Consider the following 14,378-nt stretch of genomic DNA (forward strand, 5'->3'; position numbering starts at 1 on the left):
CTCCCTTACCCCTGGCGCCGGTAGCACGGTCCGGGCGGAGGTGCGCGACGGAGCCCCGCTGTGCATGAGCCTCTCCCTGGGAGTGGTGCTCAAGGGCGACATCCTGGTGCGTGCGGCTCACGCTCACTGCCGTCGCCTCTCCAATAGGAGTGTGCTGACTGCCGTTGTCCAGGGCAGACCTGTGCAGCATGTATACGACGCAATGTCCAGATCTACGTAAACAAAAAACGAAGTAGACATCACAGCGATTACACTCCGCTGCTCCTGACGCAGGTTATCCGGCTTGACGACCTGAATGTGATGTTGCAGTTGTTGCTCTGCCATCTACATCAGCAGCCGTACGAAACAAGATGAATAAGGCTGTTGTCGTTCCTGGGTAGAGGCTAATCTGGCCACAGTACTGGGGCCAGGATCAGCCCACCCCGCAGCAAACAACTCTAGTGAAGTCCTCATGAATCAAACCGCGGGTCGATATAATAATGCCTCACTCAATTAATTTGTCCTCACTTTATTACTTTTATTTATGAAGGATTATTCCACTGGGTGGTGCTGCAGCAGAAAGCTTCGCTCACAACTGTAAGGTTGTGAACCGGAGTATCGGACGCTGCCCATTATCACTCTCGGGTAGAGAACAACAAAAATTAGCACCACTTTGTGGAGAGTTCATAGTATGGCTGTCCTATAAGAAAGACTGGGCCTTGCCATAGGATCGTGGAGTTTCCGCTACTTTCTCAGAGCGACCAAAAATATTAGCACTGCCCCATTTTTATTTGAGCAGCGGGTCCACTGCCTTCTGTTTTGTTTTACAGGGTAAATTGTTATCTGGCCTCGCTACAATAACCAAGCCACACTGACCAGCGTGGTGAAGTATGGTCTAAGAAGCCTCATAACTGCCATGGAGTCAGGAGGCCGTCAGCCAGAAGTAGTTTGTTATTTCTACATTCATGAAAGGTAGAAAAACCTCTACGAGCACGTTCTCATACTCCTCAGAGGTATTAAATTGACAGCGTAAGACACACATTCTCATCATACCTCACCCCCTACCCGACATTCATCAGCTTGACAACAGGTAGGAACTCACTCTTTAAAAAAAAAAAGACATCGTAGGCAAGTGTTATATATTCTTGATTCTTGCAGATTTGGTGACTTCTGTGACACCAGCTAATAGGCCACATTTAGAGGACCTGCAATAACTAATTACGTGTGATGTGATGTTCCGGTTACAGTTATGTACGTCATTAAATAAAATAAGCATACGTGACTTGGGTGCCCTTATAAACACCCAGCCCTGACACTGCCCGTAAGTCCACTTCGGCTCATGTGAGTTATTTTGGGTGCAACAAAAAAACCCCAACACAAATCTGCTACTGTTCAATCCAATCCATCAAGGAAGCCGTGACTTCTTACAGATCACCTGCAGTGGGAAACTGTTATCTTAAACAGTTGGAGATTGAGGTTGTAGAGTTATTGCATGGTACGTCAAAAGTTAAAGTGGTTTCCTGCTCAACTGAGCAAAGGACAGCACTCCATCTCCTCCTATGCAGCCCTGAACCAGCGGTGGAAATTCACGTGCATTATTATGCCGATATAAGTAGTGATTCATTAATCTCTTGCATGGCTGAATTTGACTCATCTTGAGATAATTAATGGGCCCTGACCTCTGGTTAGAGTACGCTTGTTTCGCAAGCTGACCCCTGCCCTCCTATGCCACGGATACGTCTTTACTTTTTCAGGCTCGTTGAGGATATGAAAAGGAGTGATCGAGTGAGCAAGTATGTGAGTGTGGGTTGGGTGGGTGTATAGATGTAATAGGTGAGTGAGTGGGTGGGTAAACAAGCAAGTGAGTGCGTAAGTGAGTGAACTATTGAATGGGTGAGCAAGTGAATGAGTGAGCGAATCAGCAAATGAGCAAGTGGGTGGGTCTGTGGGTGAGTGAGCAAGTGAGTGAGTGCTCATCTCTGCTGTAGGTGAAATGTTACCGGAGCTCGGAGGACGGTCGGGTGGTGGTATTCCGCGTGCAGTTCCACACGTGCACGCTGCAGGGCAACCGCCTGAAATTCACAAAACACGACCTGGACGAAGCTTGTGCTGGTGAGAACTGCTCACCCCACACTCACCGCACTCACTACACTCATCACACCAAGGCCGTATCCATGGAGTCAACATTGGGGGGGACCAAATCTTCCAGGGGGTCTGTGGGTCATCCCCGAGAAGAAAAAAAAATCTGAATTTGAAAACTAATTTCCTGCCTAAAATATAAAAAAATTTCACTAACACACAGGATCTACTTTTTATGTATTTTTAACAATAATGTCTAATAGTGTATTGTATTACATTGTTCTGTTTTTTTATTTTTTACCTTTTCTTGTTTCATTGTATGTAATGGCAGAGATTTGGGATTAATAAAGTACAACCATAACCACAATCATATAAACATAAATCTATTTCATAGCAATATATTGGTGGGGGGGATATTTTGAGCACATTTGAATATTGGGGGGGATGTGTACCCCTCAATATATATTATAACTAGGGCCTTGCATCACGCAGCGCTCACAACATGCACAGCGAGCGCACGTCCAGCTCCCGTTGTACACGCGGGACACAGCATGCATAACACAAAAGAGTCACGCACACACAACAACCGCCATTCGCCACTAAGTGGCGGTGACGTCACCACGACGCTTGTGCCAGGCCATGTGCACCTTGAGGCCACGTGAAGTGTCGAACGCCCGCTGGCAGGAGGTCACGGGGCAGACCCAGGTGCCACGGGTCGACTGACTGAGATGACCGAGATGACTTGCTGATGCACCACCTGTGCCCCCTACTGTGCCAACTTGCTGTGCTTTAGCCACTCGGCGCTCTGCTCGTTGTGGTGAGCGTTGCTCCTCCGCCCTCCGTTGTTGTTGGAGGGCGACTGCCTCAAACTCACACACCACACCACATACACTCTGAACATCACAGATGTGTACAATGCTCTTAACCATGCACACAACACAACCAATAATATCTATCTCCATTTGAGTCAGTGTCCTTCAACTTATCCAGGAGGGAGGTTGTTGAAATTCTTTATCTATTTTCAAGGTAAAAATTGGTTAACCCGAGTTAAATAAATACAGTAAAAAAAAGTGTTTGCAAGTAAGAGCTCACATTTTGTGTATGGTACCAACAGCACCCAGTAGCGTACTTCGTGAATGAAGACCGCAAAGGGTCTTTAACATCTACTCTTCAGACAGCCTGGACATTGATGATTTCCCCTAAAAAAAAATCACCACCGCACGGCTTGTAGGGACTGGGCTGTTGACTATGCTCACCACGCTCGCCGTCACACACGCGGCACATTCTGCAGTGAGCGGCGAACACACGTTAGTTTTTCACTGCGGTGGATTCTGCCTCGTGCTCCTCTCTTCTTTTTTTGAAAGCCGAATTTATTTCACCTCTTGTGGGAACCACAAACCGCCTACGGACATTCCTGTGCGCTCCTTCTCCCAATCCAAGTGCCCTTCGACAATCTCTATATATCGCAGACAGACAGCCGCTCTTCACGCTTCGTAACAGCTGCCCGTCGTCTCCCAGGCTATGCCAGACTCTAGCTTTATCTCAACCACCCTGAATCAATTTTTCTCTCAACATGTGAATTATTAAGGTCCTCCACATCTCCCTTGTAATGCGACCCTCTCTCTCTCTCTCTCCGCTATCTTTCTCTTGTCCATTCCTTTTCAATGCGTGATCTTTATCTGCCCACTTTTGTAAGTGATTTTCAAAGCATAAACTTTGCAGCTCTTGCTGCTAATGCTCTGCTATTGCTGTTACAAATAGAAATAATACTGGCGCTACGTCTACCGCCAATGCATTTAATAATGACGGAGTAATTTTACACACGATTGTGAATAGACACTGGCAGATTAAAGTTGTATGAGGTTATTTCAGATGGCTAAAATTACCATTATCTATATTGAAATGTGTTGGGAATAAAACAATAATTATTATTATTTTATTTCACATAGTTTAAGTTTATTTTATTTTCATCACTGATTATCCATTAATCCAGTTTGCTAGCTACAACAAACCAAAGACATAAAACATCAACATTGCAGAGGAGTACAGACTCCTGAAGGATATTTCACAACTATTAAACGAGGTATTTAACTATATTCTTTGTGTCTTTCGGTAAAGTCACCTAGATAGGTTCAAGGAAAATAACAAAAATAACAAAAAAACTACGACGTTTCGATCGCAACACAAGCGTTCGTCATCATGAATAAAAAAGAGTTTCCTGCAGTCACGAAAGCTTTAAGTCGAGGTATTTAACTGTCATAAATTAAACGCACGCGAATTAAGATTTATAGAGGCTTCCTATTGGGCAAAGTGCATTAAACATTAATTTTCTGTTGTAACTATGTATGTCCCCTTATAGCTCATACCCAGACGGACAAATACTTAAGCCATAGAAATCCATTATAATATTAACCTAATGCGTCATGACCATAAATCACAGAGCTTTTAAAATCCAGAGATTTAATCGTGCCTTTCCCCCCCTTATCCTTCACATTCTTGCTAATAACGCTGCAGGATTTAACGTATAACATAAAATCTTATTTGTGAAAAAAAAAAACCCCAAGGGTCAAACCGTAAACCAACACCAGCACAGATCCCACTGAAAACAAGCCAGAGTGAGGCGTAAACATTAGCCCGTGACTCACGAGGGCTTTAAATTCCCGACAGTGCAGGATGTTATGTCCCGCTCACCGCAACCCAGCCACTAGCGTCGTCATGCTGGCATATCCTGACTTTTCATGAGTGAGGGGGGAAAAAAAATCATCAAATTTGAGAAGGAAACCCAGGGCGAAACGTAGACCAGACCTTGGCAAATGCTACAGACACCAACTCCCCCCCCTCCACCGTATATAAGCGAAAGTTGTGGTGAGCAGCGTGACCCCCCCCATTGTCTGTCTAGGCCTCTAGGGCATCACAGAGAGAGAAAAAAAACAAGGCTGGATTAACTAACAGGTACTTCATTTGAAAAAAACAATCTTTAACTTAAGTATTTTTCGCTGAAGCAGCATCACATTATTTAACTGTGCTGTGTGGTTTTGATAACTGATCAAAGGTGAATCGGGGCCTCAGAATTAGTTCCTCTTGGATCTGTGAAACCACCACCCCCTTTTCCTTATACAAACCGCTACAAGTTGAGCGTCAGCTCATGGTACCTCAACATTGGTGGCAAAGCACGCATTTGTGCATTATATTCGTATATGCTGCGTTTAGACCACTTTTTTTTTAAGGAGAACTTATTCGCAAAATAAAAAAAAATGGAACCTACACCTCCTTTCCTTATCGTTCCCTCTACGTGTAATTTTAAAGATATTCTTGGTTCTTTCGGTAAAGTCATGTAGAAGGGAAATAATATAATAATAAAATGCTTACATAATACCATAAAATTCTCACGACGTTTCGGCCACTATGCAAGCAGCCGCCATGGCCGAAACGTCGTGAGAATTTTATTTGATTATGTTTAAATTTTATTATTTTATTATTTCCCTTCTACGTGACTTTACCGAAAGAACCAAGAACACCAATCCCTGCAGTCACGAAAGCTTTAAATCGAAATTTTATTTCAAAGATGTCTGATTTGCACGTTAACATTAATTTGAACAAGCTTATCATCATGTATCAGCCATGATCTATCGACTGCTGGATGAAGGCCTCCCCCAAGCTGTCACCATGACTCACAACAATCCATATAGCTCCGGCACAACAGCTGATCTAACGTTTCCCCTTCGTGGTGTACATCCTCTGGGTGTGTTCCCTGCTTTGGCTGCCAGTATGTTATTAGTCACGACCCCTGGCCATCATCATCATCATCCCTCATAGTTACGTGCCCTGCCCAACCTCTCTGTGCCTAACAGTCAACACGATGTCTCTAATTTGTGTACGTTCTCTGATCCACGTGTTCCTCCTTACATTCCTCAATTCCAGGCGCAAACCTCTCCACGCTTGTTTTGTATTTTGTGTCGTTACATTCTCTGCCAACATGTCACGTTTCTGATTCATATGACAACGCAGGGAACACGTACCTGATTTACAGCTTAATTCTTCAGGTGCATATCTTTCTTTTTGTGATTAATCTCAGTGATTCATCAAACCTTCTCTCACCCACCTCTTTATTTGCTCACCTTGATTCCAGCTTGCCTTCAGTAACTGCCTTGGGTATACACATATTCGATGTGCTCAGCCGGTTGTGTTCCTCCCAACAGATATCTTAAATTGGTTGGCAACCTTGTAACTAAACATGATCACACTTGGTTACAAATAAAGGAATGCATACATTCTGCTCACTCAGACGTCTTGCGTGACAGCTAGCTGTTTATCCCCGCTGAGACAATACACTTTCCCACCAGTAACTACATCTTTTAAAATGGGATTTGCCCCCATGGGGCCTCTTGCCGGCAGGGGGTGCCTCTTTGTCTCCACTCTGACAACCCATCAGAAGTGACAGGGGACAGATGCTATTTATGTCCGCATTATTTCTCCCCCCCACAGTGTACTTATTGGCAACGCTTCTGCTGCTGCTGCTTCTGTAATGTCCACTGCGTAAACAGCTGATTGCACAGTCCAAACACTGCATAGCCCTTGAGTTGGAATGCCAGGAGATGAAGGAGAGCTACATTCCTAGCCGAGCGAGCGCTACGAGTAAACAGCACCTCACCGCCACTTTTAGCCGCAGCCTGATACGCGCACGCTTCATGGTGCGAATGCGCTGCACGCACGAAGGATGTGCGCATGCGCGCGTGTGCGTGCGCGCGCACATTCGTACCCCATGTGTTCACCTGCGGCTGGTGCAAAGTGGAGGGGTGGAGCGGTGGCGCAGTGGTTAGTGCACTGCTATGTTGAACCCAGCGACGTAGGTTTGATTTCCTGGCCACGGCTAACATCGGCAGAGAGTGGTATCAGGACTGGTCCTGCACCCCCCCCCCCCCCACTTACCACCTTCAGCAGCACGCACGGACCAGCGTGCTCAAGTGTGGTCAGACAACATCCGTGACTGACGCGGCATGGGACGGGGCTTCATTTGGTAGCGGATTGACAAAGAGCTGTACATCACAGTAGTTATTGTTTATTAGTTGCATGTTACATGTGCAGTGTGCTGCTCATCACGTTATACCATATGTTAAAGCATATGTTCATTTTTGTAAATGTTGAAATTATACAGTAGGTATATAATTACTTAATTTGCGTGTTGATTAGTCAAGCATATTTTTATGCTTGGACTAGGGCATGCAAATGTACTTAATTTTAATATTTTCCTTTAAATATTTAATGTTTCAGTGTTTTTATTTTCCTCTGTCTTCAACTTGCGATTTTTTTTAGTTACAGTTGGATTTTATCCACGGCCAATCAATAAATTCTACTTATTTAATTTGGTATGTTTTATAGTGATATATATTTTTTTATATTAATTATACAATTAACCCTTGTTATTTCGGCTCTGGCCTTGCCGAATTATCCATTATTCTGAATTATGTACAATCGTACCCCCCAGTGCCTCCTGACTCAATGAAACAAACTTCAAAATTTGTTTTCCAAAATTTATTTTCCAAACAAAGTTACACTTAGCATCAGTAACCAGCACTGCAGGCAAAGGAGGAGGATGTGGTAGGCTCCATGTGGTAGGTGACAGAGTAGGTCGTGGAGAAGGCTTAATGCACTTAATGTACTGTATGTTCACTTTATCACTAAATTAAAACTTAAACACCAAATTACACTAACTTAAACTTCCCATTTTTTCACTTAACAATTAAATTATTTGACACTTTTACACCACATTACACGCTGTCAGGCGACATCAGCTGATGTGGCACTGCACTGCGGCACGAACGCTGACCGCGCGATATCGCTCCACGTGTATGCCGAAATTGTACCATTCGGTACGGCAATTCGGCTCATGGCGAATGACTAATATGCTGTATGTATGCCGAAAGTGCACCCGCACGCCGAATGATCCCCAATTACGAATGATCAAATGCGGAAATAACGAGGTTTTACTGTTTGTGAAAAGCATACGGAGTACAATTAAAATGTATGAAATGAAAAAACTCACTAAAGTCTTAATCTTTAGAGCTCTATACAACCAGATGCCCTGCCCATCACGTGTTTTTCCTTCTAACTCCACATGTTGTTGTGTACTCATTAGACCCCGGTTGAAGTCCTTTGTGGTGTCTTATAAATGACACTGTGGGTCTGTTTATGGTTAACGTTTCTGGGGGGTTTTAGAACATTGTTCACTCATCAGAATGTGTGGTATGGAGACATTATGGACATTATAAGTGGATGAGACAGACGAGACACCTCGAATATCTTTTACGTGAAACATGGTTTCGAACTTACTTGTGTTTATCAAGTAAACAACAATGCGGTTCAAAGGATAGTGAAGGAGATGAACGAAACTGCATGCCAAGGTCATGACCTCACCAAGCATCATGGGGCCCTGCTTGCCTCATGATTCCTCGCTTCAGAATGATGCTTGGTGAGGTTATTGCCTTGCGCTGGTCTGAGCGACGAATTGTCTTGGTTACCTCCAGATGTGCTGCATGGGAGGCACCATGTAAATAATAAATTATGTTGACGATGATATATTTATTGTTCTATGTTTGTATGTGGCACCTCAGATCCTGGCTTCCCAGACTCTGGCCAGGTCGAGTTGCTCTTTTCCTCTGGCCCAGTCCATGATGTTGGTAAGGAAGCAACATACACACACGCACACATGCAAAGACAAAGATCTCCCATATAGCCTGAACGGACTGTCGGGGCAAGTGTTGTTAGCGAGCACCTATGAAGGCTGGCACGGCACACGAGGGGGTGGATGGCCAACACCACACCCGGCCCGCTTTGTCTTTCCAGTCGTGATGTTTACACACCACACCAGGTACTCATTTAAGGCTGATTCGATCTAAGGGAGGCCCGCGACCGGTTCAGATAATGGTCACTGGTGTTGACCGTGAGCTACACTACTGCTCACCATGCATGCAAACACACAAACACACATGCACATGAAGATAACGATCATCTCCTAGCTTCATTGCACTGTTGAGGCAAGTGCTGTTTTGGGCAACTATTAAAGTGAGCTGCGTTATGGCGGTTAGTGCTCTGAGATGCAATCCCCACCACCCAGGCTTGAGTACAATCAGTCGGCATCAGTAATAAAAATTATCTCGATGTACCTGGTGTGCCTCTACCCTGAGTCAAAACATTAACCGGTGGTGTAGTATGTCATGAAGTGAATTAGCAAATTCATGTCGTGACATACAAAGTGCTGGACAAAGCTCACACTATGTGCTGGGCTGCTCATAATCATCATTCATATTCAATCCACTGCTGGATGAAGGACCTCAAAAGCAGCTTCCATTTCTCATGCTCCTACGATTTAATAATCCACCCTGCAGCTGCACATGAACTGAATCGGTTCATGTTCATTTTAACGGCACAAGAATGGACAGTACATTTGTAATTCAACACGAAATATTACTGACGACATGACAGCATCTGTGCCCGTCTTGGTGCACAGTACGGTTCCATGAAGTGGAAACTGTCAATTTACAGGAAATCACGTGACACATTTGAGCAGATTGGGACGAGAAATATAAATGGCTGGAATTCAAATCGACCGTGCCCATTTCTGCAGACACTTGCTGCGTTTGAGTCACGCTCGCTGCTGTGAGCGTCACCCCTCCCACCTCGCGCTAATTCTGGAGGGCGGCTGCTGCCGCCAGCTGCCCAAACAGTGTCACTCTCACGAGCCTCCTCCACAGATGTGAACCCTGACGGCCACTCCTTATAGCCGCCGGTGGCAAGTCCGCGATGGCACACGCACACGCACACACACGCACACACACACACGCACACACACACACGCACACACGCACACGCACGCACACACACACACGCACACACACATGCACTCACACGCACACACGTACACACACACGCACACACACGCACACACACGTGCACACACACGCACACACACGTACACACACACGCACACACACGCACACACACGCACACACGTACACACACACGCACACACACGCCCACACACGCACACGCCCCTAAAGGGACATCACCGTCCACTTGCAACAGATTCAGAATCATTATTTGGTTCTTTCGGTAAAGTCACGTATAAAGATAAAATAATAAATTAAATTAAATACTAGCATACTTATTATTTTATCTTTATACGTGACTTTACCGAAAGATCCAAAGAATAATTCCTGCAGTCACGAAAGCTCCAAATTAAGATTCAGAATCGCCAGAGTTGCGGGCAAACTACACACGCGGTACTTTCAGTTGACCAACAAAAATGATATGGTCACTGCACGAGCAATGATGGCACATAAGCACAACTAACAAAGACTTAACACATTCATCAGCAAACATCACACTGCCCTGAAGTTAAATTAATATATAATGTTCCATATTTCTGACAATGCCCCCTTCCTACCTGCTAAAGGGCCATTGCCCAAAACGTCACATATTCATAATAAAAGTTTTTTTAAATTGTAAATGTTGTGGGTTTACTCTCCAACACACAAGCGGTGTGCTGAAGTAGTAACGAATCGGCACGTTTTGTTTACGTGACAACCTTACTGTTTGGCTGTGTCGGGTGGTGGTGGGTTAACAACACATTTATATTTAGGCGATCTAACCCAAAATACTTTTTATTGTGAATAACATTGGTCGCGAAAGCCAACGTGTTAAACTGACGTCACCTATTATATATTGTTCCTGTTTATGGCACTACTATTAACAGATGCGTTGAGTTTTGTTAGTTTAGTTCTAAGATGCTTTGCAGTAATCACACAGGTTTAGAGTGATGTTCATGTTACTAGGCTTGTGAATGGATTAACCCCAATTTAGTATATCCTTACAATCAAGTTATGGTCACTAGCTTAGTGATTTAAATTTCAAGACATTATCAAGATTACTCTGCCTGCAAAGTGTCTTAGGATTGCTGTTCATCAGGATTAGATTGCATCAAGACAATCGGGTATATTTTTTATTAAACCGAAACCTTTGAAATTAGCTCTGATTTGTAAAACAAAAAATCAGCCCATAATTATCGCAAAATCTAATATTAAATCTTGACACAATGTATATCAGCAGAATATAACAAGTGGCGAATGGTGCGTATGTGTGCATCTGTAGGGTGTGGCTGTTAAGTGGGTGGGTGTATGCGTGCGTGCGTGTGTGTGCCAGCGTTTCCACGTGTAAACTCGCATGTGGCCATGTGCACTGATGATGTATCCCACACGCGTGCTCAGGGAAAGGAGATGTACCCCCGGGCATTACGGTGGACTGCAGTTCCAGTGACCCTATCCTCCGCTGGGTCTCATACGGGGACCTTCATGCTCAGCTCACTAATGGTGAGCACACTCACATCGACTTACACCTTATAGCTTACAGCGTGCACACACTCTCAGCTTACCAGTTCGGTGGTGCCAGGATCACTACCGCGCTGAATGCATGTGCACGTTTATAAACCCACGCATTGTTCGCTCAAGGCTGTAGACGCACAACTGGTTCATTGTTCGCAAAGCGTGCGCGCGCAGCTAACCGCCGACATCCATACTTACAAATCAATCAGTCGATCGATGGGCCCTTATTCAGATCCACGTGAGGTTTTTAGTTTTTTTGTTGCCAATCAGACAATCAGTGTCCTTTGCGAGGCGGACCAGGAGTAGTGGACGCGAGCACAAGTCCGCACGTGCGTGCACACGCTGTCACGTGTGGACACCTCGAAGCGCGCACGTGTTTGCTGGGCACGCGTGCGCCCGGGGCACGCACGCAGGCACGCACATACACATGGCGCTGGACTCCTGTGCTGTTTGTGGGGTGTGTTTTCCATTGCCATGGCAGCCATCTCCACCCACCCGCGCCCGGGTATCGGCCTCTGAGAAGGCGGCTCCACACCGACGAGACAACACTTTGACTTTCAGACTCACTGTGAACTCTATTGCCGCTATATCCACTTTAGTCGGTGTTGCGGGCTGTAACCGCTAGTGCCATCATAACCGCCGTGATGTCGACACGGATACCGTGTGTTGTTCTCAGCGAGGCTTTGTCCGTTAAGTCGTACAGCTGAGATGTGAAACTTCTGGTCCGTCTTATCTTCCTTACATATCACTTCCATCTACACCTTTGGTTCCCATTCATCTCCTTCTCCCCCAGACACAAAAAGCTTCATAACAACGGCTGAAATTGTTCCACCATTGTCAATGAATCTAGGACTCTCTCAGTCTGTGTCATCCTCACGAATGTGCTTATCTTCCTTTGACAACCCGTAGAGTGACCATGAAGTGATGAAAGGAGAACAAGAGGCAATAGAGCTTAACAGGCTCATTCACGAGGTTTCCGTTGATAAATAAGGAGGAAGAAGTGAACTAATTCGGAACTAAATTTGTCTGAATGTGGACAAACATACCGTGTGCTAGAACAGTATTACTGCCACTCTTTAGTAGCCACGATGTGACGCCATGTAAAGCAGCTTGCATGCTGGTTTTATGTTAGCATCTTGCTTATTACTGTCTCGAATCGGACGGAATTTATCACACGTAGCTTGTTAAATTTAAACCTATTCGCAGCATCCATTATCCATTCGTTTGGCTAAATGTATATGTGTGTACGCTTCACTATGATTTCGAGCAGAGCGTGGTTTTGTACTTTCGTTTGTCAAACTTCTTTTTCACCGTTCGTAGCGAACCGGGCTAATCGGAGGTTGCGGGACATTACGCTTTATTTTTTATCCACCCCGTTGGGAGGCTTAAACAAAATATATCCCACGAGGACGTTCAAGCAATGGCACTGGCCTTGCCAGATGTTTGTCTATGGCAACCAGAGCAGCCAATATGATACACCCAGTCTCTACATGCATGCATTTTGCTGCCCATTATTTCAAAGTCGATGAAGGCCACATGACTTAAGTGAACACCAATTGTAATATAATGCTGAGTTTTCCACCTCTGATTGCTAATGTACCCCATGTTACCCTCAATTTAAATTGCTCGAGATGGCCATGTCTTTAATTTAATGAGCTGTTTCATTAACTAAAAGCATGCTTGCAGTTACAGTAGGACATGTATCGAACATAATAATTGGAAGGAAATATCTATATGCTGTAGTGAAACGCTTTGAAGCCATTTTTTAACGTTATAACGACCATTATGTCACGTGCTTCACCGTTATTCGATTTATCCAATTGGCAGTAATGCTATTGTCGGAAAATCCTACTAGAAGATGTATGCTAGGCAGTGAGATGTCTGACGCAGTTGCATATTTGTCACCTATGAAATCTGGTGCATATATAAGAGCCCCACCCCTCCCACAATATCATGCCCCCCCCCACCTCAAATAATGTAGGTGCCTCGACACTGAGCAGCTTCGGCAGAAAGTGAGCGTGGTGGTTTTTGGCTGGGCTGGGCTGGGCCCCAGATGCTTGCGGGGGAGGGACGTGAGTGAGTGAGTGTCTCCAGATGTTTGCAGGGCGGCCAAGCTGGTGAGGAGGGGTGGGGCGGCCTGGCCTAGCAGGGCAACAGTAGTGGCCTGCAGTGAGATGCCCCTGCTGCCCCCCCCCCCCCTATGGAACGTGTTAACATTGTTTAGAGTGATGGGGTTGGGACAGGAGGAGATTTATGTTATCACGGTTATTGTTTGTAAAGTTATTTTTGTGTGCGTGCGCGTGTGTGTGAGCACTGTGTGTGTGTGCACTGTGTGTGTGTGCACTGTGTGTGTGTGCAGTGTGTGTGTGAGCACTGTGTGTGTGAGCACTGTGTGTGTGTGCAGTGTGTGTGTGTGCAGTGTGTGTGTGAGCACTGTGTGTGTGAGCACTGTGTGTGTGTGCACTGTGTGTGTGAGCACTGTGTGTGTGTGCACTGTGTGTGTGTGCAGTGTGTGTGTGAGCACTGTGTGTGTGAGCAGTGTGTGTGTGAGCACTGTGTGTGTGTGCGCGTGTGTGTGTGCAGTGTGTGTGTGAGCACTGTGTGTGCGTGCGCGTGTGTGTGTGCAGTGTGTGTGTGAGCACTGTGTGTGTGTGCAGTGTGTGTGTGAGCACTGTGTGTGTGTGCAGTGTGTGTGTGAGCACTGTGTGTGTGAGCACTGTGTGTGTGAGCACTGTGTGCGTGCGCGTGTGTGTGAGCACTGTGTGCGTGCGCGTGTGTGTGAGCACTGTGTGTGTGTGCACTGTGTGTGTGAGCACTGTGTGTGTGTGAGCACTGTGTGTGAGCACTGTGTGTGCGTGCGCGTGTGTGTGTGCAGTGTGTGTGTGAGCACTGTGTGTGTGTGCAGTGTGTGTGTGAGCACTGTGTGTGTGTGCGCGTGTGTGT

The 14,378-nt window shown here is 45.5% G+C and overlaps 1 protein-coding gene across 12 annotated transcripts in view; it reads left to right on the forward strand.

The window, feature by feature from the left end:
• LOC144724850 (tensin-1-like) overlaps window positions 1-14,378 on the forward strand; it is a 140,187-nt gene that overhangs the window by 83,262 nt on the left and 42,547 nt on the right. For all 12 annotated transcript variants that reach the window (XM_078604201.1, XM_078604218.1, XM_078604228.1 and 9 more), the window contains 4 exons: window positions 25-106; window positions 1,968-2,091; window positions 8,670-8,735; window positions 11,322-11,423. In XM_078604201.1, coding sequence (XP_078460327.1) covers window positions 25-106; window positions 1,968-2,091; window positions 8,670-8,735; window positions 11,322-11,423 — 374 coding nt within the window. The remainder of the gene's footprint in view (window positions 1-24; window positions 107-1,967; window positions 2,092-8,669; window positions 8,736-11,321; window positions 11,424-14,378) is intronic.

Source organism: Lampetra planeri, chromosome 2 (assembly GCF_965212315.1).
Source record: "Lampetra planeri chromosome 2, kcLamPlan1.2.h2, whole genome shotgun sequence".
Taxonomy (NCBI): Eukaryota; Metazoa; Chordata; class Hyperoartia; order Petromyzontiformes; family Petromyzontidae; genus Lampetra; species Lampetra planeri.